General features: G+C 40.5%; 1 protein-coding gene and 2 long non-coding RNA genes across 6 annotated transcripts; 1 reads left to right on the top strand and 2 right to left on the bottom strand.

Moving 5' to 3' along the window:
• Window positions 1-6,769: 6,769 nt before the first annotated feature.
• Window positions 6,770-8,498, bottom strand: LOC134760517 (uncharacterized). The gene is made up of 3 exons (XR_010138075.1): window positions 8,176-8,498; window positions 7,552-8,050; window positions 6,770-7,499 (listed from the first exon to the last, which is right to left on the bottom strand). It is a non-coding gene; the product is annotated as an uncharacterized LOC134760517 (long non-coding RNA).
• On the top strand, window positions 7,993-10,781 carry LOC134760516 (uncharacterized). Of its 4 annotated transcripts, none has more exons than XM_063718403.1 (2): window positions 7,993-8,555; window positions 10,550-10,781. In XM_063718403.1, the coding sequence occupies exons 1-2, from the start codon at window positions 8,004-8,006 to the stop codon at window positions 10,748-10,750; spliced, it is 753 nt and encodes a 250-aa protein (XP_063574473.1). In that variant the 5' UTR covers window positions 7,993-8,003; the 3' UTR covers window positions 10,751-10,781. The 4 variants fall into 4 exon arrangements, 1 of the variants encoding a protein (XP_063574473.1); XR_010138074.1 differs by having other exon boundaries at window positions 8,549-8,882; XR_010138073.1 differs by having other exon boundaries at window positions 8,550-9,285.
• A 4,143-nt stretch (window positions 10,782-14,924) lies between these two features.
• Window positions 14,925-16,228, bottom strand: LOC129051220 (uncharacterized). Its single transcript, XR_008515305.2, has 2 exons — window positions 16,150-16,228; window positions 14,925-15,156 (listed from the first exon to the last, which is right to left on the bottom strand). It is a non-coding gene; the product is annotated as an uncharacterized LOC129051220 (long non-coding RNA).
• Window positions 16,229-24,481: the final 8,253 nt, after the last annotated feature.

Genomic DNA, 24,481 nt, shown 5'->3' with positions numbered 1-24,481 from the left:
CACAGACAAGGCAAAGCCAGCAAGCAGGGTAAAGGGGGGAGATTTGGAACTGACAGTAATCAGCTCAACAGTGCAAGAAAAATGAGTTTTCTTTTGAAAAGACTTTCAACATCTCTGATCATTAGAGAAACACAAATCAAAACCACAATGAGATACCACCTCACACTAGTCAGAATGGCTACTACTAAAAAGTCAAAAAATAACAGATGCTGGCAAGGTTGTGGAGAAAAAGGAACACTTAGGCACTGTTAGTGGGAGTGTAAATTAATTCAGCCATTATGGAAGACAGTGGCAATTCCTTAAAGACCCAAGACTGAAATACCATTCAATGAAGCAATCCCATTACTGCCTATATACCCAAAGGAATATAAATCATTTTATTATAAAGACACATGCATGTGTATGTTCATTCCAGCACTAGTCACAATAGCAAAGACATGGAATCAACCCAAATACCCATCAATGATAGGCTGGATAAAGAAAATGTGGTATATATACACCATGGAGTACTATGCAGCCATAAAAAAGAATGAGATCATGTCCTCTGCAGGGACATGGATGGAGCTGTAGGCCATTATCCTTAGCAAGCTTATAAGTGGGAACTAAATGATGAGAACACATGGACACATAGAGGGGAACGACAAACACTGGGGCCTTTCGAAGGGTTGAGGGTGGGAGGAGGGAGAAGAGCAGAAAAAAAAAATAGTGGGTACTAGGCTTAATACCTGGATGATGAAAGAATCTATACAACAAACTCCCATGACACGAGTGTACCTATGGAACAAGCGTGCATATGTACCCTGACCTTAAAAGTTAAATTTTTTTAAGAAAAGAAAAGATGAGTTTTGCCCTCATTCAAAGAATTTGAGCCAAAGGTGACATTTTAAATATTTTCAAAAAATCAGCTAGATGGCTTCATGGAAAGACAAAAGGAACAATAGAAGGAGTAAAAAGCATCTAGGACAGGCTACTAATCGAGACTTGAGATGACAGATGGGCAGGGGTGGAAGCAGTAGTCCTGTAAGAGATGCTTTGATTCACAAAATTTTTTTGTTGTTTGTTTGTTTGTTTGTTTGTTTGAGATGGAGTTTCCTCTGTTGCCCAGGTTGGAGTGCAGTGGCGCGATCTTGGCTCACTGCAAGCTCCACCTCCCAGGTTCATGACATTCTCCTGCCTCAGCCTCCTGAGTAGCTGGGACTAAAGGTGCCCACCACCACGCCTGGCTAATTTTTTGTATTTTTAGTAGAGACGGGGTTTCACTCTGTTAGCCAGGATGATCTTGATCTCCTGACCTTGTGATCCACCCTCCTCAGCCTCCCAAAGTGCTGGGATTACAGGCATGAGCCATGGCACCCAGCCTCATTTGCTGTTAAACTCATTTATTGAGTTACCTTTTTCTTCCTCTCATTTTTTAGTCTTAGAATTTTTGTGTGTTTTTATTTACCCTAATCTGTCAATTTTGTAGTTTCCACTTTCTTGTTGAAGTTTCCAAGCTTGACGTCATGTCTTTGAATATAGTAATTCTAGTTGCTTTGACACTTTTTTTTTCTTTTTCCTTGGCATCTGTTTATTCCTTCTCACAGCGTCTTTTTTCTTCATTGACCCTCGTATCTTTGAGCAAATGTACAAAATATAGTGGATGAGCAACTGGTTTTGTCTGTCTTTAGAGGCCCAACTAATGTTTTCTTTCTCAAATGATTGCTATTTGCTCATGCCAGAAGTATAAGGACAGTCAAATTCTGAATTACTTTCATAAAAATTTGGAGTTGGAACCTTTTTGGGGCACTCAGGTGGAGAGCAACCAGCCTGCTGTGGTGATTGGGTGAATTCTGGTTCCTTCTCACTGCTTTAATGTACCAGCAGCTTTTGATATCCATGACCAAACTGGGGGCCTCTGCAAGACTAGTAGAGGTTTAACACAACCTGGTAGATATCCCATCTGAAGTAATAAATGGCTCCAGGGCAAAGCAGCTCTTATTTCTCTAGATGCTGTTTGTCTCCAAATCTCAGCCTGACAATTCTTGGCTGTGCATTAACTCAGTTAGTGTTAAAAAATAATAATAAATTATTACCTCTTATTTATTTGTATTCATTTATTTATTTTATTTTAATTTTTTTGTGATGGAGTCTTGCTCTGTCACAATCTCGGCTGACTGCAACCTCCACCTCTGAGAATCAAGGGATTCTCCTGCCTCAGCTTCCTGAGTAGCTGTGACTACAGATGCACGCCACTACTAATTTTTGTATTTTTAGTAGACACAGGGTTTTGCCATGTTAGCCAGGCTGGTCTCAACCTCCTGACCTCAGGTGATCCACCCGCCTCGGCCTCCCAAAGTGCTGGGATTATAGGCGTGAGCCACCGTGCCTGGACCTGATTTGTTTTAAAATGTTACTTTACATACAAAACCTAATTTAAATTATTCTAGGATACCTACTCTGTCTTTATCAGAAGCATAAGTCTGACATTTATTCATCATTAAAAATGGTATTTGAAATTTTCTCTCACTTGTGTTGTTTTGTTGTTGACCTCACAAAATTATCTTATAAAAATGTTCTTGATTATGTCTGATAATAGTTTTATTTGAAAAATAATTTTTTCTTTGCGCCCTTCTTGAAACTTTTATATTGTAACATTAGATGAAAAGAATTAAGAACTATTTTAAACTGGTGTTAGAAAGCAGTGCTTACTAAGGACCTATGTGTTAAAAGAGAAATGGCAATATTTGTCAAAATGTCTACACAAGCACCTAATTTGAATGTATGCTACACTGCAAATAAAATGTTTATATTTATAAATGTCTTACTTGTTGTCACAGCATAGAATGAGGTGGAGAAGGAACAAAGAAATCTGTAAGCAGTGTGATCAATCAGTTGTAAACACCAGCCTCCAAATTACCTGTTATTAATTGTTGGTACTGAGAGTTCACAGTGAAACAGAACAATCAGAAAACATGTGCAAATAAAATTATTAAAACTTCATCTCTATGATGTGCCATGTTCTGAATAGGCAGTTTCTGAGTGTCCAGGCCATCTGTACAAGAAAGAGAGTTGTTATTTGGTCAAGGACACATGCATTTTTCAGTCTAGAAGAATGTCATCATTTTCTTGAGGTAATTGCAATGTTCCTACTCTGTAACAAACAGCAAATACCTCTGATTCCTAAGTCAACAGCATAGTTATTATTTGATTTTTTCCAAGTGAATAAAATGAAAAATAAAATGTTATGTCACAATCCCAAAACACTGCTGGCATATGGAATAGTTGAGATGATAGAACATGATTTTACAACTCCAAACTGAAAATATCTATCCAAGCAGTTGCACCCCTGAAAAACTACTATATTGTCTGGCAAAAGACTCTCTCATGATAGGAAGGTTTTCTAGATACTTCTAGAAATAGAGACAGGGATTAAACTTTATGTAGCCCCAAGAAAAGGAATCAGAATTGAGTACTGTTGATGATTGCTTATGGGCTTGAGAATTAAGAAAAAAAGGACCCCTCCCCACAGGTACCAACAGTTACATAACCACAGGTGCCATGGAACTAATTTGACATATTGAAACAATTTTCTATAATCATTCCGATTTGTGACAAATCAAAATCTAACTATCAAATTCATACTTATGTTAGTTACAAGTCAAATCTTATTTTAAAAAACATCCAAACTCTTTGAAGATTTATCTTAACAATGACAAAGCAATTGACTGGGAAGTAGTATTGTTAACCATTCAATTGACTATTTGACCTAAGAATGCTGTATGTATATATATTTAATTTCTATTAAACAAATGAACATATTTGTTTATACCATATATAGTTTGACTTTTTTGAGAATTCAACCAAAACCATCAATCCTGAAGTATCGAACTCCAGTGACTTCAGCAATTCTACTTTAGAATTCAATGATTTGGTAATAAATGTAAGTAAAATATTAATAATTTCAGCCAGGCGTGGTAGCTCACGCCTGTAATCCCTGCACTTTGGGAGGCTGAGGTGGGCGGATCATGAGGTCAGGAGATTGAGACCATGGTGAAACCCCATCTCTACTAAAAATACAAAAAATTAGCCAGGCGTGGTGGTGGGCGCCTGTAGTCCTAGCTACTTGGGAGGCTGAGGCAGGAGAATGGCGTGAACCCAGGAGGCGGAGCTTGCAGTGAGCTGAGATCACACCACTGCACTCCAGCCTGGGCAACACAGCAAGACTATGTCTCAAAAAAAAAAAAGTTAATAATTTCATGGTAACCCTCTTCATTTTTTTCAGAATCAGAACAACAACATTTTACCTTTGCTGATTAAGGAATGTTCTCAGTATCATCTAATATTTATGTTCTTGCAAATACAAGCACTGAACACTGATATTTTAAATAACATCTTTGTTTTTAAAAATCATCTATCTTTCATGCATCTGTAACCATCTGATCAATGATCAGAAAGCAGAAAAGTCAGTAAGTATCACTAGGATTCTCTCAGTCACATTTAATTGGCTGGGCCCCTTTGAATTTCCATCTAGAATCTTCTGAGATTAATGTAGAAGTAATCACTCTGCATAAAAGCAGCTTAAAATACTGGACATAGCTTCAGTATCAGAACACTTTGAACTATAGTGTGACATGCACAATTGCTTTATTTTTCTTGAATATTTTCTCTCTTCCACTTGGTTAAGAATTTAGCAGATTGTGCTTTTCTGGAGAAAAAAAAAACCAATGTTGGAAACCAAGTTTTATTTAACAAAATTAAGTGATTTAAGCACAGATAGATTTTGAACTTAATTCTACAGTATGTGTTTCACAACAAATTTCCTTGTATTAACGGTACGCCATTTCATACACAGAGCAAGTTCAAGCACTGCAGAACACAGCTAATTTTGCTAATGTATCACAATTACAGAAATACCTCTGCTAAATGAACTTGTCTTATTTTCATGAAAATGAACAATGTTCAATGACCCTCAAAATATTTTATTTCATGCTGATTCAGATTTTTTCTAACCATTTTTTTCTGTGACTTTGCTTCCACAATAACATAGAATGTTTTTAAAAAGGCAAATGTAGTTTGTTTTCATATATATTTTCCAGATACTCTTTCTTAAGAAAGCACGGTAACTTGCAGTTATTACCATGCATATCTTTTTTTTGGCAAAAGGATATAATTTGTTTTAAAAAGCCAATCCGAACACTGTCCTATGTGTATATAGGGTGGCCATGCTGTTAAATTTGCACATAGACTGTCAGTGACTGAGGATGACCCAAATTGCAACTTCCTGTTTTAATGTTGCAAAGGTTGCCTATGCCTGATGGTGTGTCAAATACCCAAAGCTTGCATGGAGGGACCTAACAATGGACCTTTTCACAGCTGTGCTTCCAGAATCTTTATCGACTTTACTTCATAGTACAATAAGATGAACAAAACACAAACCGCCTGATTTCCAACAGCTGATTTAAAACCAAAACCACCATGTGAGACTTAATAATTGAATTTATTACAGTTAGTATAGTACACATTAGATATGGATGACATATCTGCAGTGAGTCATTGTAAGTCTAGTAAATATCCAGATGATAACATCTATTTAAGAACAGCACTGATAATTATATACGAGGAGGTCATGTTAAGGGTTCCACAACAAATTAAAGAGATGATGTCCATGAAGTTATCTATGCTACTCTATATAAAGCCTGGGTAATATTCAGTGCAGATACTGACTTGTGTTCCTGACTCACAGGCGGTGCTCAGACACATTTAAACCACTGTCTGACAGAATGAATGAACGTGCGCTGTAAGTGAACCCGTTTCGGGCATGAGGTTAATTATTTTCTATATGAGTACATTAAATCATTTTGTTTTCCAAGTGTAAATGAAGCCTTCAATTAGATTGAATAAAATACAAGATGTGCACCACCATGCCTGGCTAATTTGTTTATTTTTGTACAGGCAGGGTTTCACCATGTTGCCCAGGCTGGTCTGGGACTCCTGAGTTCAAGCCATCCACCTGCCTTGGCCTCCCAAAGTGCTAGGATTACAGGTGCGAGCCACTGCACCTGTCCTAAAATACAGATTTTGCTTAATTTCTGCACTTGATGTTCTGGTACAGACATTTGCTTGGAAATACAGTATAGTTAGCAGAAGCCTTTTCATGGGGAAATAAGATATCAGTAAGTATTCCAGGATTTTAAACTAGAATACAAAAGAAGAAAATATTTAAAATAAACTATAGGGTAATATAAAATTTATTTACATCCTTACATTTAACTGCTTATTTTACAAGCAATAAGTTATCATTCACCAATTAATAATTTATGTCAAGTTCACCTGTATTAATACACACAAACTTCTATGAAGTTCCATAATGCCAAATAAAAAAGCAACATTTAAGTTTATCATGTATTTTATATAGGCATAACGCAACACCAGCATTACAGGATTGCATTTACAAATTCTCTTGACTCTAAGCATGAAGTTAGGTTAAAAGACTAAGGCAATTTAACTGTTTTTGGGTTTTTTTATATTTAGGAAACCTAAATTTGTATGAGTGAATTAAATTGAATTACATTTTCTTATAGGCGTATCAGTTTACCCTATCTTTGTTAAAATAACACGCACTGCCCTACAAAATGAATGCCGTATTCACAATCATGTTTCTGCCACAATCTTAAAGATTTGGGGAAACAAATGCAATCTAAAATCAGAGACTCCATGTTCAATGCCAAAGGTACACACCTCTATTTTTTCCCCAATAAGCCTCTTGGAAAAGTCTTTGAATTACACGTTAAAGTGCACTTCAAGGAAATGTGATGTTTTCATTTATAGCTGGTGAACAGCATGCAATTTAACAGCACTGTCACTAACAATTAGAGACTGCTCTGGATCTAAATACTAAAAATGACATACACTGCAATCACAAGATATTTGGACGTGGGAATTTATTGAACAAAGTTAGGCCGGGACTCTAAAGCAGCACTTGCTTCTTTTGCTCCAAGACGACGACGTTTAAACGTTAGTATCACTATTGTTTCTTTTTTCCTCAACTCTTCTCCCACACTGCCTTCTCCCCCACCACCTTCTCCCAACGTCTTTCCCCGCTTCCCTTCTCCCTCCCTCCGCTCCCCCTTCTTCTCCCAGCACTCTTCTCAGCCCGTCTTTCTGCCTTTTTCTTCCCCTCCCTGCCTCATCCTCTTCTCTCCCACCAATCTTTTTCTCCTCTCCATCTATTTCCCCAAGGTCGTCTTCGCTGCTTTCCCCTCCCTTCTTCTTCCCCCAAACCCGTCCTCTTCCCTACTCCCTCCCCACCTTTTTCTTCCCTTCACCGCTTTTCCAGTCTTCTTCCTCACCTTCTGCCCTTTCCCTCCCCTCTCCTTCCCGACCCTTCTCCTTTCCCACCCCTCTCCTTTCCCAACGTCTTCCCACCTTTTTCTCCCCTCTCCCTCTTCTCCCCTCCTTCTTCCCCACTGCGGTCTTCCCGCATCCTCTTCTGCAGTCTCCCTACTGTTTTCTTCCCGCACCTTCTTCTCCCCCGCAGTTTTTTTCCCCTTCCCCACCGTTTTCTTCCCGCACCTTCTTCTCCCCCGCAGTTTTTTTCCCCTTCCCCACCGTTTTCTTCCCCTCAGTCTCTCCCATTCCTCGCAGCACGGCTTCTTGTGGCGGCAGCTTTTCCTCCCATCTTCTTCTATCCACCCGCTCGCTTCCAGTCTCCACCTTCCCGCCTATTCCCCCAGCAGCGTCTTCCCGCCGCTCCCTCTTCTCCCCTCCCCCTCCTCACCGTCTTCTCCCGGCCTATTACCCCCAACCGTTTTCTTCCTCACCCCGCACCGTTTCCTTCCCATGTCTGCCGCAGTCTTCTTCCCACCCTCTTCTCCTCTCCCCATCGTCTTCTTTCCCAGCCTCTTATTCTCCGTCTTCTACCCGCCTCCATATCCCCACCTTCTTCTCGCAGCAGCGTCTTCCTGCCGCGCTTTTCTCTCCCCGCACCAAATCTTCTCTCTTCCTCTTCCCACCGTCCTCTCCCCATGCCGTCCTCTCCCCACGCCGTCTTCTCCCCTCACCGTCTTCTCCCCTCACCGTCTTCTCCCCTCACCGTCTTCTCCCCGCGCCTTCCCCACAACCGTTTTCTTCCCCTCACACCGTTTTCTTCCCCCCACACCGTTTTCTTCCCCTCACACCGTTTTCTTCCCCCCACACCGTTTTCTTCCCCCCACACCGTTTTCTTCCCCTCACACCGTTTTCTTCCCATGTCCTCCCACCGTCTGGCAGGAGCGTCTGTCAGTCGCAATCTTCTTCCCACTTTCTTCTCTCCCTCTCCCCATCGTCTTTTTTCCCAGCCTCTTATTTCCGCCATCTTCTTCCCCTCCCCCACCATTCTCTTCCCGTTTCCATCTCCCCACCTTCTCGCAGCAGCGACTTCCTGCCGCGCTTTTCTCTCCCCCTCTCCCTTCTCCCCTCTTCCACTCCCCACCGTCTTCGCCCCCGATCGTCTTCTTGCCCACCCCCTTCTCGCGCTCTCCCACTGCCTTTCACCTAGAAGCTCTCCACGCGTGCGCGCGCCTGTGTCCCTGCCCCCGGTGTGTCTATGCGCCCAGGCAGCCCCATAAGCTGGGCCCCTGAGCTCCGCCCCAGCAGCCAACGGGAGACGCAGGAGAGTCGCTGCCTGTGCCATCACGGCTGCCGCCACCCCCGCCCCCGCCCCCTCTGCTGCTTCAGAACTGAACAGTGTTGGCTGCGGGCGGAAGACAGTGGGGCCCAGAAGACTGCGGGGAGAGGGGGAGGAGGGGACGGAGAGGGTGGGAAAGACCTTGGAAAGTAGGATGGGGAGAAAGAAGGTGGGGAAGAAGACGGGGAGAAAGTGCAGGGAAGAGACAGTGTGGTAGAGAAGACAGTGGAGGAAAACGGTGAGGAGAGGGAGAAAGGAGGGTGGAAAAGAAAACGATGAGGACAAGGCCGGGAGCGGTGGCTCACGCCTGTAATCCCAGCACTTTGGGAGGCTGATGCGGGCGGATCACAAGGTCAGGAGTTCGAGACCTGCCTGACCAACATGCTGAAACCCAGTCTCTACTAAAAACACAAAAATTAGCTGGGCGTGATGGCCAGCTCCTGTATTCCCAGCTACTCCAGCGCCTGAGGCAGGAAAATCGCTTGAGGCGGAGGTTGCAGTGAGCTGAGAACTCACCATTGCACTCCAGCCTGGATGACACAGGGAGACTCCATCTCAAAAAAGAACAAAAAACTACAGTGGGGAGAGGGCGAGGGGAAGAAGATAGTATGGGGAAAAGACCACCGAGAAAGGGAGAAGAGGTGGGGAGAGCTCTATTGTTTCACTGAACATTCCTCAGTTAAAGTTAAAATGTTCCCATAAGTTTGTGTTTTCAACTTTTGGTCTTCCAGTTGGTATATTCTTTTCTTCCTCCATCTCCTTTTTATACTCTCCAACCACCTTTCTCTTTTTATTTTTCCAATGTTTTTCTTTCTTCTAAGAACATTCTTAACGCTGGTAGCACTTTACAATGTTGCAAAGCTCTGAATCCTATTTCCTGTCAACTCTTCATGCTTTCCCGTTGAGATATCAGGAGATTTTCATCCTATTATTTTGTTTACACTAGGAACATTTCAGCTTGGCTAGACCTGTTTTCTACCTAATTTTTTTCAGCTTCAAGCTTCAGAAACCCAAATGCTCCTGTTTTTTTGTTTTTTTGTTTTTTTGTTTTTTTTGAGACGGAGTCTCTCTCTGTTGCCCAGGCTGGAGTTCAGTGGCAAGATCTCCGCTCACTGCAAGCTCCACCCCCAAGGTTCACGCCATTCTCCTGCCTCAGCACCCCCAGTAGCTGGGACGACAGGCGCCCACCACCACGCCCGGCTAATTTTTTGTATTTTTTTAGTAGAGACGGGGTTTCACCATGTTAGCCAGGCTGGTCTCGATCTCCTGACCTCGTGATCCGCCTGCCTCGGCCTCCCAAAGTGCTGGGATTACAGGCGTGACCAAATGTGCTCCTTTACCAATTGTTTCTGTCTCAGGAATTGGTTTCTTGTTGCACTGTGGTACACATGAAGCCAAATACCTTTCTCAGCTCATTATCCCCAGAATGTATTTGCACATTATTGACACACAATAGACACCTAATAAATATTTCTAAATTTTTATTGTTCTTCTTTGCCACAAAACAGCAATCACCTTTTTTTTTTTTTTTAGCATGATGTACATGCCCTTCTGTCATCTTGTCCTGAACTATTTATCAAATCTTATTTCTTCCCACTCTCCCATTTGTTTCCCACGCTGTGGCCGTTCAGAACTACTTAGAGCTCTGTCAACTCTCCATGCTATTTTATAATAATCAACACTAATGAAAAGAAAAGCGGCTTTATAGCAGAGGCAGAACTCATTATTTTTTAAAAAATACATGCCTATCTCCCATGTTGAATAGTGTCCCACAGAAAGTCATGTCCAGCTGGAACCCAGGAATGTTAAAGTATTTGGAAACAGGGTCTCTGCAGATACACTTGGTTAAGACAAGGTCACAGTGCATTAGGGTGGGCCGTAAAGCCAATGGCTGTGTCCTTACAGGAAGGTCGTGGGAACATCCAGAGACCTACAGGGAAGACGGCCATGGGACAAGGGAGGCAGAGTCTGGAGTTAGCTGCCTACAGTCACGGAATGCCAAGGACAGCTGGAAACCACCAGAAGCTAAGAAGGAGATTTTACCTGAAAGCCTCCCAAAGGAATCAGTCATACTCACACCTCCTTTTTGAATTTCTGGCCTCGTGAATGGTGAAAAAATGAATTTCTATCATCTTAAGCCCTGTGGTTTGTGGTCATTTATTCTGTTCCTAGCCTTAGGAAACTTAACACAGCATGCTAAGGGAAAAGAAGAAAATTCTGCATAAAATGTCATTTTACTTTTTAAAACAACTACTGTTGACAGTAAATGAGTATTTTTCTAAGATTCATATGCAGAACATATATGCAGCCCAGAACATTTTTTCAGACCCATGGCATAAGTGATATGATCGATAAAATCCAAATATTAACCTGCCAAAAGAGTTATTTTTTCTTTTGCAGTCATTTAAATGTAATAAGCAGAGGTCATGAGCCCTATAAAAATTAATCTATTCATTTGTTGTCACTTGATACTTATGATCCATTGACATATTTAGGTTTTTAGTTCTTTGTACAGATTATGGTTTGTCTTGCACTGTAATTTTATTGCACAACAAATTTTTTATTTATCATATATCTAAGTTGTTTCTTAAATGTAAGTAACTTTGCACTTGAAAATACTCAGAAGACTTCTGTCGACCTTCTCATAACAGCTTCTTCTAGTTAATAAAAACCTAATCCCATTTTCCTTTTATGTATAGATTATAAGTAAAATTGGCATTTAAAAATTAAAATCTGTTCCACAATTTCTATTGCTATTGTAGGTAGTATAACATAAAATGTGTCTTATTTTTCCCTCACTCATTGACAATTTAAGTAAATTTTTTAAACCAAGAAGCTCTTTTCACATACCAGGCCCAGTGATTGGAACTGAGTATTCAGTATTGAACAAACCAAACAAGTTTCTTACCATTAAGCTCATATTCTATGTTATAAACATTTTTCCAGTGAAATTACTGGAATGTTTTCAAGCAATATTGAATTGTGTTCTTATAATCACCTATCTCCATTTATTGTTGAGAATGAAGAAAATTTTGGAGCATACAATTCAATGCAATGATATATTTTTTATTTTTTATTTTTTTTTTTGAGACAGAGTTTCGCTCTTGCTGCCCAGGCTGGAGTGCAGTGTCACGATCCCGGCTCACTGCAACCTCTGCCTCCCGGGTTCAGGCAATTCTCCTGCCTCAGCCTCCTGAGTAGCTGAGATTACAGGCATGCACCACCACGCCTGGCTAATTTTTTGTTTAGTAGACGGGGTTTTGTCCGGTTGTCCAGGCTAGTCTCAAACTCCTGACCTCAGATGATCCACCCACCTCAGCTTCCCAAAGTGCTGGCATTACAGGCATGGGCCACTGTGCCCGGCCCAATGCAATGATTTGGTAGTTATTATGGTGGTTTTAAAATGACCTGAGTGAAATATAGTGCTTATAGCAATTCCTCGTCTGTCATTCATTTCATCTACTAATCTGCTCCAACTACATTATTTCTTTTTATTAAATGTCTTGGGATAAAAAATAATATTTTGTAGTTATACTCAAGCTTCAAATACAATATCATTATCCATAAAATACTAAATGTATGTAAAGCTTATATAAAATTTAAAGAATAATTATGACACTAAAGTAATCCAGAAGGATATAAAAAGGTATTTTCGAAGCCCAAAAAATAAGAATCAAAAAATAGAATACATGAAGAATTAAAAGGAAAATGAGAAAAGAAGCTGAGAACAATTTTAAAAATAGGACATTTATAGCAATGAGTTATTGTGATGCATGACAGAAATTATCAACTAATTGTAAAGATGTCACAGACAGTAAAATATAAATGAAAAAGAAGCAATTACTTGTATCCCACTAAATAACACAGAAAGCTTGCCAGATAGGGATGCCAAATGTATAGAAAATGAAATACAAATTAAAATGTGGTCTTGCAGAAATGAATATAATCTAGAGATCAAAAGACAAGGTAAAAAAGTAAAATGATAAAATTATAGAAGAAGGTGAAACATTCAAGAAAGACAAATAAGCATTTACCTAATTAAAAGACAAATGAATAGTCTATCATATTTTGGTCATGTTTTCGTAAGTTAGTTTTAATGAAATATTATGAGTTTCTCCTGAAAAGGACCAGAGTTATGTTTTGACCCCTTGCATAGTTTGTATGACATCAGGAATGTAGCACAGTATTGAAAAAAAAAAATAGCATGTTTATTTGAATTGAAAAAATGAACCACAAATATTTCAGGGAAATGACATGGAAACTGAATGAATGGTCTACATAAAGCCAAAGCCATTTCAACAAAGACACAAAACTGTCTTGCTGCCAGCTGGGTTAGATATAGAAATCACAAGTAGAGAAGTTTAACGTGGCAACATTAAAGCCTACTCTGAACATTGTGGAGTGATTGGCACATAGTAAGTAATTGAAAAATTTTTATTTATAGCCATTCACAAAGGAGTCAAAGCAAAATATATCATATATTTTATATATTTATATATTCAGTGGCCTTTACTATAAAGCATTGAAATAAAAACAGTAGCAATAAATTATCTTAATTATTTGATGAGATATTTATATGAAATATTTATAAAAGGATAATAGAAAAATAGAATTAATATTCTTGTAAAACCCAAACACTGAAGAAGATAATCTGGTGATTAAAATAAATAATAACCATGGCTACCATATTTTTAAAAAGAAAATAACAAATGTTGTCTAGAACGTGGACAAATTGAAACCCGTATACACTGTTGGAAGAGACTTAAAGTGGTGCAGATGCTATGCAAAACAGTATGTCAGTTCCTCAAAACTTAAAAGCAGAATTACTGTATAATCCAGCAATTCAGTATTCAGAATTGATATAAGCACTATATTTCACTCAGGTCATTTTAAAACTGCCATAATAACTATTAAATCATTGCATTGGGCTGGGTGCAGTGGCTCATGCCTGTAATGCCAGCACTTTGGGAGGCTGAGGCGGGTGGATCATCTGAGATCAAGAGTTCGAGACTAGCCTGGATAGCCTGGTGAAAATCCGTCTCTACTAAACAAAAAATTAGCCGGGTATGGTGACACAAGCCTTTAATCTCAGCTACTCAGGAGGCTGAGGCAGGAGAATTGTTTGAACCCAGGAAGCGGAGGTTGCAGTGAGCCCAGATCATGACACTGCACTCCAGCCTGGGCAGCAAGAGTGAAACACTGTCTCAAAAAAAAAAAAAAAAAAAAAATCATTGCATTGAATTGTATGCTCCAAAATTTTCTTCATTCTCAACAATAAATGGAGATAGGTGATTATAAGAACATAATTCTGGCCAGGTGCTGTGGCTCACGCCTGTAATCCCTGCACTTTGGGAGGCCGAGGCCAGTGAATCATGAGGTCAGGAGATTGAGACCATCCTGGCTAACACGGTGAAACCCCATCTCTACTAAAAAATTAGCCAGGTGTCCTGGCGGGTGCCTGTAGTCGCAGCTACTCAGAACCCTGAGGCAGGAGAATGGCGTGAACCCGGGAGGTGGAACTTGCAGTGAGCCAAAATCGCGCCACTGCACCCCAACCTGGGCGATAGAGTGAGACTTCATCACAAAAAAAAAAAAAAAAATTAAGTTGTTATTGAGTGAGGAAAAAAACAAGACAAATTTTATGTTATACTACATACCATAGCAATAGAAATTGTGGAACAGATTTTACTTTTTAAGTGCCGATTTGACTTATAATCTATACATAAAAGGAAAATGGAATTAGGTTTTTATTAAGTAGTTTTATTAACTAGAAGAAGCTGTTACGAGAACGTCAACAGAAGTCTGAGTATTTTCAAGTGCAAAGTTATTGACATTTAAGAAACAACTTAGATATATAAAAAATTTGTTGTGCAATAAAATTACAGTGCAAGACAAACCATAATCTGTACAAAAAATTAAAAACTTAAATATGTCAATGGATCATAAGTATCAAGTGACAACAAATGAATAGATTAACTTTTATAGGGCTCATGACCTCTGCTTATTACATTTAAATGACTGCAAAAGAAAAAATAACTCTTTTGGCAGGTTAATATTTGGATTTTATCGATCATATCACTTATGCCATGGGTCTGAAAAAATGTTCTGGGCTGCATATATGTTCTGCATATGAATCTTAGAAGAATACTCATTTACTGTCAACAGTAGTTGTTTTAAAAAGTAAAATGACATTTTATGCAGAATTTTCTTCTTTTCCCTTAGCATGCTGTGTTAGTTTCCTAAGGCTAGGAACAGAATAAATGACCACAAACCACAGGGCTTAAGATGATAGAAATTCATTTTTTCACCATTCACGAGGCCAGAAATTCAAAAAGGAGGTGTGAGTATGACTGATTCCTTTGGGAGGCTTTCAGGTAAAATCTCCTTCTTAGCTTCTGGTGGTTTCCAGCTGTCCTTGGCATTCCGTGACTGTAGGCAGCTAACTCCAGACTCTGCCTCCCTTGTCCCATGGCCGTCTTCCCTGTAGGTCTCTGGATGTTCCCACGACCTTCCTGTAAGGACACAGCCATTGGCTTTACGGCCCACCCTAATGCATTGTGACCTTGTCTTAACCAAGTGTATCTGCAGAGACCCTGTTTCCAAATAGTTTAACATTCCCGGGTTCCAGCTGGACATGACTTTCTGTGGGACACTATTCAGCATGGGAGATAAGCATGTATTTTTTAGAAAATAATGAGTTCTGCCTCTGCTATAAAGCTGCTTTTCTTTTCATTAGTGTTGATTATTATAAAATAGCATGGAGAGTTGACAGAGCTCTAAGTAGTTCTGTACGGCCACAGCGTGGGAAACAAATGGGGGAGTGGGAAGAAATAAGATTTGATAAATAGTTCAGGACAAGATGATAGAAGGGCAAGTACATCATGCTAAAAAAAAAAAAAAAAAAAAAAAAAAAAAAAAAAAAAAGGTGATTGCTGTTTTGTGGCAAGGAAGAACAATAAAAATTTAGAAATATTTATTAGGTGTCTATTCTTTGTCAATAATGTGCAAATACATTCTGGGGATAATGAGCTGAGAAAGGTATTTGGCTTCACGTGTATCACAGTGCATCAAGAAACCAATTCCTGAGACAGAAACAATTGGTAAAGGAGCACATTTGGGTTTGTCAAGCTTGAAGTTGAAAAAAAATTAAGTAGAAAACAGGCCTAGCCAAGCTGAAATGTTCCTAGTGTAAACAAAATAATAGGATGAAAATCTCCTGATATCTCAATGGGAAAGCATGAAGAGACGACAGGAAATAGGATTTGGAGCTTTGCAACATTGTAAAGTGTTACCAGAGTTAAGAATGTTCTTAGAAGAAAGAAAAACATTGGAAAATAAAAAGAGAAAGGTGGTTGGAGTTTTAACTTGGTGTTGAATAAAATTAAGGAGCTGGAGGAAGAAAAGAATATATCAACTGGAAGAGCAAAAGTTGAAAATACGGAATTTATGAGAACATTTTAACTTCAACTGAGGAATGTTCAGTGAAACAGTAGAGCTCTCCCCACCTCTTCTCCCTTTCTCGGTGGTCTTTTTCCCCACTAGCTTCTTCCCCTCGCCCTCTCCCCACTGTAGTTTTTCTCTTTTCTGAGATGAGTCTCCCTGTGTTGTCCAGGATGGAGTGCAGTGGTGAGTTCTCAGCTCACTGCAACCTCCGCCCCCTGGTTCAAGCGGTTCTCCTGCCTCACAGCCTCTGGAGTAGCTGGGGTTACAGGCGCTCGCCACCACGCCCGGCTAATTTTTGTATTTGTGGTAGAGACTGGGTTTCAGCATGTTGGTCAGGCAGGTCTCGAACTCCTGAACTTGGAATCCGCCCACCTCAGCCTTCCAAAGTGCTGGGATTACAGGCATGAGCCACTGCGCCCTGCCGTGTCCTCACCTTCTTCTTTCCCACCCTCCTTTCTGCCTCTCCGACTTTCCAAAGTTCTTTCCCACCTTCTCCTTACCCTCCTCCCCCTCTCCCTGCAGTCTTCTGGGCCCCACTGTCTTCCTTCCGCAGCCAACACTTTTCAGTTCTGAGGCAGCGGGGTGGCAGGGCAGCGGGGCGGTGGGGCGGCGGCACAAAGAAACAAAAAATTATTTGTCAAGGTAAACAATATTATCAGACATAATCAAGAACATTTTTATAAGATAACTTTGTGAGGTCAACAACAAAACAACACAAGTGAGAGAAAATTTCAAATACCATTTTTTATGATGAATATATATTCATCATATGCTTCTGATAAAGACAGAGTAGGTATCCTAGAATAATTTAAATTAGGTTTTGTATGTAAAGTAACATTTTAAAACAAATCAGGTCCAGGCATGGTGGCTCACACCTATAATCCCAGCACTTTGGGAGGCGGAGGCAAGTGGATCACCTGAGGTCAGGAGGTCGAGACCAGCCTGGCTAACATGGCAAAACCGCGTGTCTACTAAAATTACAAAATTAGTAGTGGCGTGCGCCTGTAGTCACAGCTACTCGGGAAGCTGAGGCAGGAGAATCCCTTGATTCTCAGAGGTGGAGGTTGCAGTCAGCTGAGATTGTGCCACTGCACTCCAGCCTGGGTGACACAGCAAGACTCCATCACAAAAAAATAAAAATTAAATAAATAAATAAAAATAAATCGGAGGCAATAATTTAATTTTTTTTAACAGTAACTGAGTTAATGCACAGCTAAGAATTGTCAGGCTAAGATTTGGAGAGAAACAGCATCTAGAGAAATAAGAGCTGCTTTGCCCTGGAGCCATTTCTTACTTCAGATGGGGTATCTACCCAGGTTGTGTTAAACCTCTGTTAGTCTTGCAGAGACCCCCAGTTTGGTCATGGATATTAAAGGCTGCTGGTGCATTAAAGCAGTGAGAAGGAACCAGAATTCACCCAATCACCACAGCAGGCTGGTTGCTCTCCACCTGAGTGCCCCAAAAAGTTTCCAACTCTAAATTTTTATGAAAGTGATTCAGAATTTGATTGTCCTTATACTTCTGACATGAGCAAATAGCAATCATTTGAGAAAGAAAACATTAGTTGGGCCTCTAAAGACAGACAAAACCAGTTGTTCACCACTATATTTTGTACATTTGCTCAAAGATATGAGGGTCAATGAAGAAAAAAAGACACTGTGAGAAGGAATAAACAGATGCCAAGGAAAAAGAAAAAAATGTGTCAAAGCAACTAGAATTACTATATTCAAAGACATGAAGTCAAGCTTGGAATCTTCAACAAGAAAGTGGAAAGTATAAAAGTGACAGATTAGGGTAAATAACACACAAAAATTCTAAGACTAAAAAATGTGAGGAAGAAAAAGGTCACTCAATATATGAGTTTAACAGCAAATGAGACACAGCTAAGTAAAGAAGCAGTGAATTATAATTGATATCATAAACTAACCAGAAAAAAATATGCATGTTGATACATTAATTTGTAAAGATATATGGATACAAGAGCTTAAGAGTCACTGAGGATATTTCATAATAAAATCTAATATACGCTGAAGAAAAGAGATGAAAATAAGAATGGGATGGAAAAATATTTAAAGACCCAATTGCTGAGAATTTTCTAAACTTAATGAAATATAATAACCTACAATTTCAGAAAGACAAACTCCTGGTAATGAAGCTGCAGAAAACCAAGAAACAAGTAGAAATTAGTAGAGCTTCACTGTGATGTAAGACACTAACCGCTAGTCAAAAAATTCCCTACACAACCAAAGTATCTTTTAAAAATAAAGATAACATTAAAACATGTTCAGATGAGTAAAAACTGACAGAATTTTTTTTTACCAGCAGATAGACCCTAAGTGAAATTCGAAAGCATGTTTATTGAGAAAGAAGAAAAAGCAAAATGATGATAAATAAATATTTTCAAGGATTCAGGGATGAATGGAGAGCAGCAAAAGTGGCAGATATCTTGACAATACACAAATGGACTAAAACAGCAATGCCTTGGGGATATTAAATACATAGCACAGACCCAATTCACACACAAGTACAAGTACATGTGAGAAGGGGTAACAGGGCTGGGCACGGTGACTCAGGCCTGTAATCCCAGCACTTTGGGAGGCCAAAGCAGGTGGATCATGAAGTCAGGAATTCAACACCAGCCTGGCCAACATAGTGAAAGCCTGTCTCTACTAAAAATACAAAAATTAGCTGGGCGTGGTGGTGGGTGCCTGTAGTCCCAGCTACTTGGGTGGCTGAGGCAGGAGAATCACTTGAAGCCAGGAGGCAGAGGTTGCAGTGAGCCAAGATCAAGCCACTGCAATCCAGCCTAGGTGACACGGTGAGACTCTGTCTCACAAAAAAAAAAAAAAAAAGAGAAGGGATAATAAAATTAAGGTCCTTCCTTGCATTTTCCAGAACAATAGTAAAAAGAATTAATAACTATTAAATTTTGATAAGTCAAAAAATATATTGTAATTTCTGGCTGGGTGTGGTGGCTCACGCCTGTAATCCCAGCACTTTGGGAGGCTGAGGTGGGCAGAGCACCTGAGGTAGGGAGTTCGAGGGCAGCCTGACCAACATGGTGAAATCTCATCTCTACTAAAAATACAAAATTAGCTGGCCATGGTGGCACATGCCTGTAATCCCAGCTACTCGGGAGGCTAAGGCAGGAGAATCACTTGAACCAGGAGGCAGAGGTTGCAGTGAGCCGAGATGGTGCCATTGCACTCCAGCCTGGGCAACAAGAGTGAAACTACGTCTGAAAAAAAAAAAAGTATCATTGAATAATTTTTTTTCTTTAACAGGGGACTTTTTTCTGGTCTGACCCCCAGCCCCCCACCTACCTACATAAGAGACTGGAGTGGGTATGGGGGAGAATCTTCACCAGAAATGGGGGAAGCAGTACAGGTTCACGTTGTGGAAGGTGACAGTCCCTCTCCATTGACCATCCCCTACAGGGCTCCCAGAACACTGGAGCCAAGCAGACACCCCCAGCAGAGAACTGGAGACTCTTGTCTGGAGAAACAGAATAGTCTTAGAGAAAAGCCCCTGAGGGGCCAATGTCTCAGCAGTCTCCATCCAGCTGCCCTTCTCCCATCTCAGTGCACTTCCCCTAAAATGCACGCCCCAGCCTGGGAGCAGGGGCCCAGAGAGGGCCCACCAGCTTCTCTCAGGTCATGACAATGGCCATATACTGCAGAGACACTGAGCGTGTTAAGACATTCTTGCCTTACCATAAGCATGGTGCCATTATTGTCCCCACTTTGCAGATGAGGGAACCATGGCCTAGGGGGTGAGGAGGGTCACTCAGCAAGGAAGTAGAATGGAGAATAGAATACCAGGCATTGGGCTGCAGAGCCCGGCCTTCCCCTGGGCTAACGGAGGGACGGGTGACTGCGGTCCACAGTCTCCAGAGGTCTGGGAGCAGGGCATCACTGGCGAGGCTGGGGGGTCACTCACCACTCATGGGTGAGAAGGTCAAACTCCCCATACAGCTGGCCCATCATGATGGACTTGGGCTTGAGCACATAGTAGTTGACAGCCTCGTACATGCCACCACTGATGGATGGCTGCCCTTTCAGTGACGTCATGGCAGCTGCCAGGACTCTGTAACACTGGGAGATGGACCGCCTGAGAGTGAGGCTCCCAGAGAGCAGGGCTGGAGTGGACTGGGGGCCATGGGGAGGGGGAGGGGTATTCTATGCCAAGGGCCACAAATGGAGGCCAACCCCTATTGAAGCTGCACCCCCCTGCAGGCCCACTATCCGGATACTGGCTGCCAAGCTTGGCTCTGCTTACAGTACTCTTGCCAGAGCCTGTGGCCCCGACGAGTATGAGGCCCTGTCACACCACCGTGGTCTCATAGAGCTGGATGCACTTGGTCAGGAAGCCTGGGGGACATGGCATGGGGCCCGAGGGTCAGAGCATGGGCTTGGATCCTGGCCACACCACTAGCTTGTGTGACCTTGGGTGAGTCACTGCAGTCCCTGAGCCTCAATTTCCTCATCTATAAAATGAGGACGGTGGTAGCACATTACTTACTACATATAAAATATCCATCCTCCTATGCATTCTTCTATCCATTATTAATCTTCCTTTTGGGGGGAATGAATTTCAGAGTAAATTGAAGACACCAATAAATATTTCCTTCTAAATACTTAAACATATACATCATTTACTGGACTTCAACGATCTCTTTACAGTTTTCTTCTGACATCAATTTTATGCACAATGAGCTCCCCAAGTGAATGTTTGTTGAATTTTGTGTATATTTGTGAATTTTAAGTGTATATTTACTAAATATTGACAAATGTATGTCAGTGTAATACAAATCTCTATGAAGATCTACAATATTTGTCCACATATATTTTGCCTTATCCCCTCTCTTTTCTTCTTCTGGGATTCCAATTAGGGAAATAGGTATATGTTGGACCTTTTGACATGGTTCTGTGGGTCTCTGAGACTATTTTTTTTCTAGTACCTTTTTTCTCTCTTCTTTAGAGTCAATAATATTGATCTTTTTTCAAGTTCACTATCTCTTCTTCTGTTATCTTCATTCTGCAGTTAAGCCTATTGATGAATTTTTTATTTAGACATTGCATTTTTTTAGTTCTAGAGTTTATGGTTCATTGTTATAGTTTCCCTCTACTGCAATTTCCAATTTTTACATTATTGTAAACCGATTTTCTTTCATGTATGTGAGCTTTAAAATCTTTGTCTGCTAATTTGAGCATCTAAGGTCATCTGGGTTTGGATTCTGTGGATTGTCTTTTTTCTTGAAAATGGATCACATTTTCTTGTTTCTTTGTATGTGGAGTAATTTGGGGTTGGATTCTTGATATCAGTATCAAAAATATTGAATGTTACATTGTGGAGACTCTAGGTTCAGTTACATTCCTCTGAGAAGATTCCTTCCTTCCTCCCTCTCTTCTTTCCTCCCTCCCTTCCTCCTTCCCTTTCCCCTTTCCTTCCTGGTATGGTTTGGATGTTTGTCCCCTCCAAATCTCATGTGATTCCCAATGTTGGAGGTGGGGCCTGATGGGAGGTGATTGGATCATGGGGCAGATCCCTCATGAATGGCTTAGCACCATCGCCTTTATTCAAAGTGAGTTTCTCACTCTGAGTTCCTGTGAGATCTGCTTGTTTAAAAGAGCATGGCACCTCTGCTGTGCATCTCTTGCTCCTGCTGTGACCAGGTGATGTGCCTGCTCCCCCTTTGACTCTGGCCATGAGTGTAAGCTTCCTGAGGCCCTTACAAGAAGCAGATGCTGGCACTATGCTTCCTGTGCACTCTGCAAAACTGTGAGCAAATGAAACCACATTTTTTTATAAATTACCCAGCTTCAGGTATTCCTTTATAGTGATGCAAACAGCCTAACACAACTCTCTCCCTTTCTTTCCTTTCTTTCTTCCTCCCTTCTGCCAGACAAGTAAGTTGGTTGGACTTAAACTACAAATTTTGTCTTGGGTGGTAGTTCAGAGATCAGCCAGATATTTGAACAGGCTTTATTTACAAAATTTGGGGATCTCCCCTTTCCAGGAATCCCCACCTTACTTTTCTGCAGCTCTGATTTCCCTGAACTCTACCCTGTGGTTCTTCAGGCCAGAAAGACTGAGTTTTCTATTGGAGCTTTATATAACCTGTGTGGTGCCAACTTTGATGTGTACTCAGGCTAAAAGTCATTAAAAACAGATAACTCACTTTGTGCCATTACCTTTTTCCCAAGAGTCAACTGCTGTCTGGATCTGTATTACTTTTCTTTACTCTTCCTAGCCTAAAGGATTTTTATTTGCTTGTTTTGTTTTAGTTTTGGTCTAGAGTTTATTGTTACCTGCAAGAGAGTTGGGCCTGGCAGGAGTCATTTTCTTTTTTAATTTTAATCTTTTTTGTTTTGAGACAGAGTTTTGCTTTGTCACTCAGGCTGGAGTGCAGTGGCATGGTCTGGGCTCCCTGCAATTTCCACCTCCTGGGTTCAAATAATTCTCATGCCTCAGCCTCTTGAGTAGCTGGGACAACAGGCACGCACCACCACACCCAACTAATTTTTGTAATTTTTAAGAGTAGAGATAGGGTTTCACCATGTTGGCCAGGCTTGCCTCAAATTTCTGTCCTCAAGCAGTTCACAATCGCCTTGGCTTCCCAAAGTGCTGGGATTACAGACGTGAACCACTGTGCCCAGCCAAATTTTAATTATTTAAAGAAAGAAGAAAATATGAACCCAGTGTCTGGCCTACCATCTTATTTTGTGTATATCAATAGTACTTCTCAAAAAATTGTTTTTGAAAGTTCTGGCTCACAGAATCCCCAGTCAATTGATCTTTGTCTTTTTTTATACTTGTTAACAATGTTGGGATCAAACCATGTAGTCTTGTAATCTGTTTTATCCACATAATATATTGTGACCATTTCATATTTGTTGCTTTTTGATGACTTCATAGTATTTCTTCATATGGATATACCATAATTTGTCCAACAATTTTCTATTTTTAGGTAATTTTGAGTTTTTAATGTATTATTGTTATCAGAAAAAAAGGTAAGAAATATCTTCCTGGCAATATGTGATAGCTTTTCTTATGTTCTTCATGTTGCACTCACTAAAAAGCATTGCCTTTTAAGTTGAATGAGGGAGAAATTGGTTAACTCTTAAATTATAGGTTATGTATTAGAGAGAAAATTACTTTTATTAGAGTCAAGAAAGTAAGGTGGTACCTCATTATAAAGAAGCTAAATATGTGTATGTATGTATGCATACATACGTGAATAATGGGTTGAGATAGAGAAGATTTTGAGAGGATAGGACAGACTGCTATCAATGACTAATATTGTCTTTCAAGAATAGTCATGAATCATTTAACAATGGTGATATGTTCTGAGAAATGTGTTGCTAAGCTATTCCATCATTGCATGGACAGTATAGAGGCACTTAACACAAAGCTAGATGGTTTAGCTTACTAAACACTTAGGCTATATGGGTATAGCCTAAGCTGTCACATATTGTAGCTCCTAGGCTACAGACCTATACAGTATGCTACTACACTGAATACTGTAGGCAGTTATAACACAATGGAAAGTGTTAGTGTATATAAATATATCTAAACATAGAAAAGGTACAGTAAAAATATGGCATAAAAAATGACAAACCTTCTATTAGTCCATTTTCATATGGTTGATAAAGACATGCCTGAGACTGGGTAATTTATGATGAAAAGAGTTTAATGGGTTCACAGTTCCATGTGGCTGGAGAGGTCTCACAACAATGGTGGAAGGCAAAAGGCACATCTTACATGGCAGCAGGTGAGAGAGAATGAGAGTGAAGCCAAAGGGGAAGCCCTTTATAAAACCATCAGATCTTGTGAGACTTATTCACTACTACAAGAACAGTATGGGGAAAACTGCCCCCGTGACTCCATTATCTCCTACCACATCCCTCCCACAACATGTGGGAATTCTGGGAGCAACAATTCAAGATGAGATTTGGGTGGGGACACAGCCAAACCATATCATTCCTCCCCAGCCCCTCCCAAATCTCATGTCCTCACATTTGAAAACCAATCATGCCTTCCCAACAGTCCCCCAAAGTTTTAACTCATTTCATCATTAACTTAAAAGTCCACAGTCCAAAGTCTCATCTGAGACAAGGAAAGTCCCTTCCACCTATGAGCCTGCAAAATCAAAAGTGAGTTAGTTACTTCCTAGACACAGAGGGGGTAAAGGCATTGGATAAATACACCATTCCAAATGGGAGAAATTGGCCAAAATGAAGGGGCTAAAGGCTCAATGCAAATCCGAAGTCCGGGGGGCAGTCAAGTCTTTTATTTATTTATTTATTTATTGTGAGATGGAGTCTCACTCTGTCACCCAGGCCAGAGTGCAGTGGTGTGATCTCAGTTCACTGCAATCTCCACCTCCCGGGT

Source organism: Pongo abelii, chromosome 19 (assembly GCF_028885655.2).
Source record: "Pongo abelii isolate AG06213 chromosome 19, NHGRI_mPonAbe1-v2.0_pri, whole genome shotgun sequence".
NCBI classification, from domain to species: Eukaryota; Metazoa; Chordata; class Mammalia; order Primates; family Hominidae; genus Pongo; species Pongo abelii.
The sequence above is the reverse complement of the archived record's forward strand: the minus strand, read 5'-3'. Positions and strand labels throughout refer to the sequence as shown.

Bases quoted from the DNA above. Each gene is read 5' to 3' on its own strand.
- LOC134760516 (XM_063718403.1), top strand. From the start codon at position 8,004: ATGCCGTCCTCTCCCCACGCCGTCTTCTCCCCTCACCGTCTTCTCCCC. The intron at 8,556-10,549 runs GTGTGTCTATGC...GTGTCCTTACAG, and splicing joins CGCCTGTGTCCCTGCCCCCG to GAAGGTCGTGGGAACATCCA.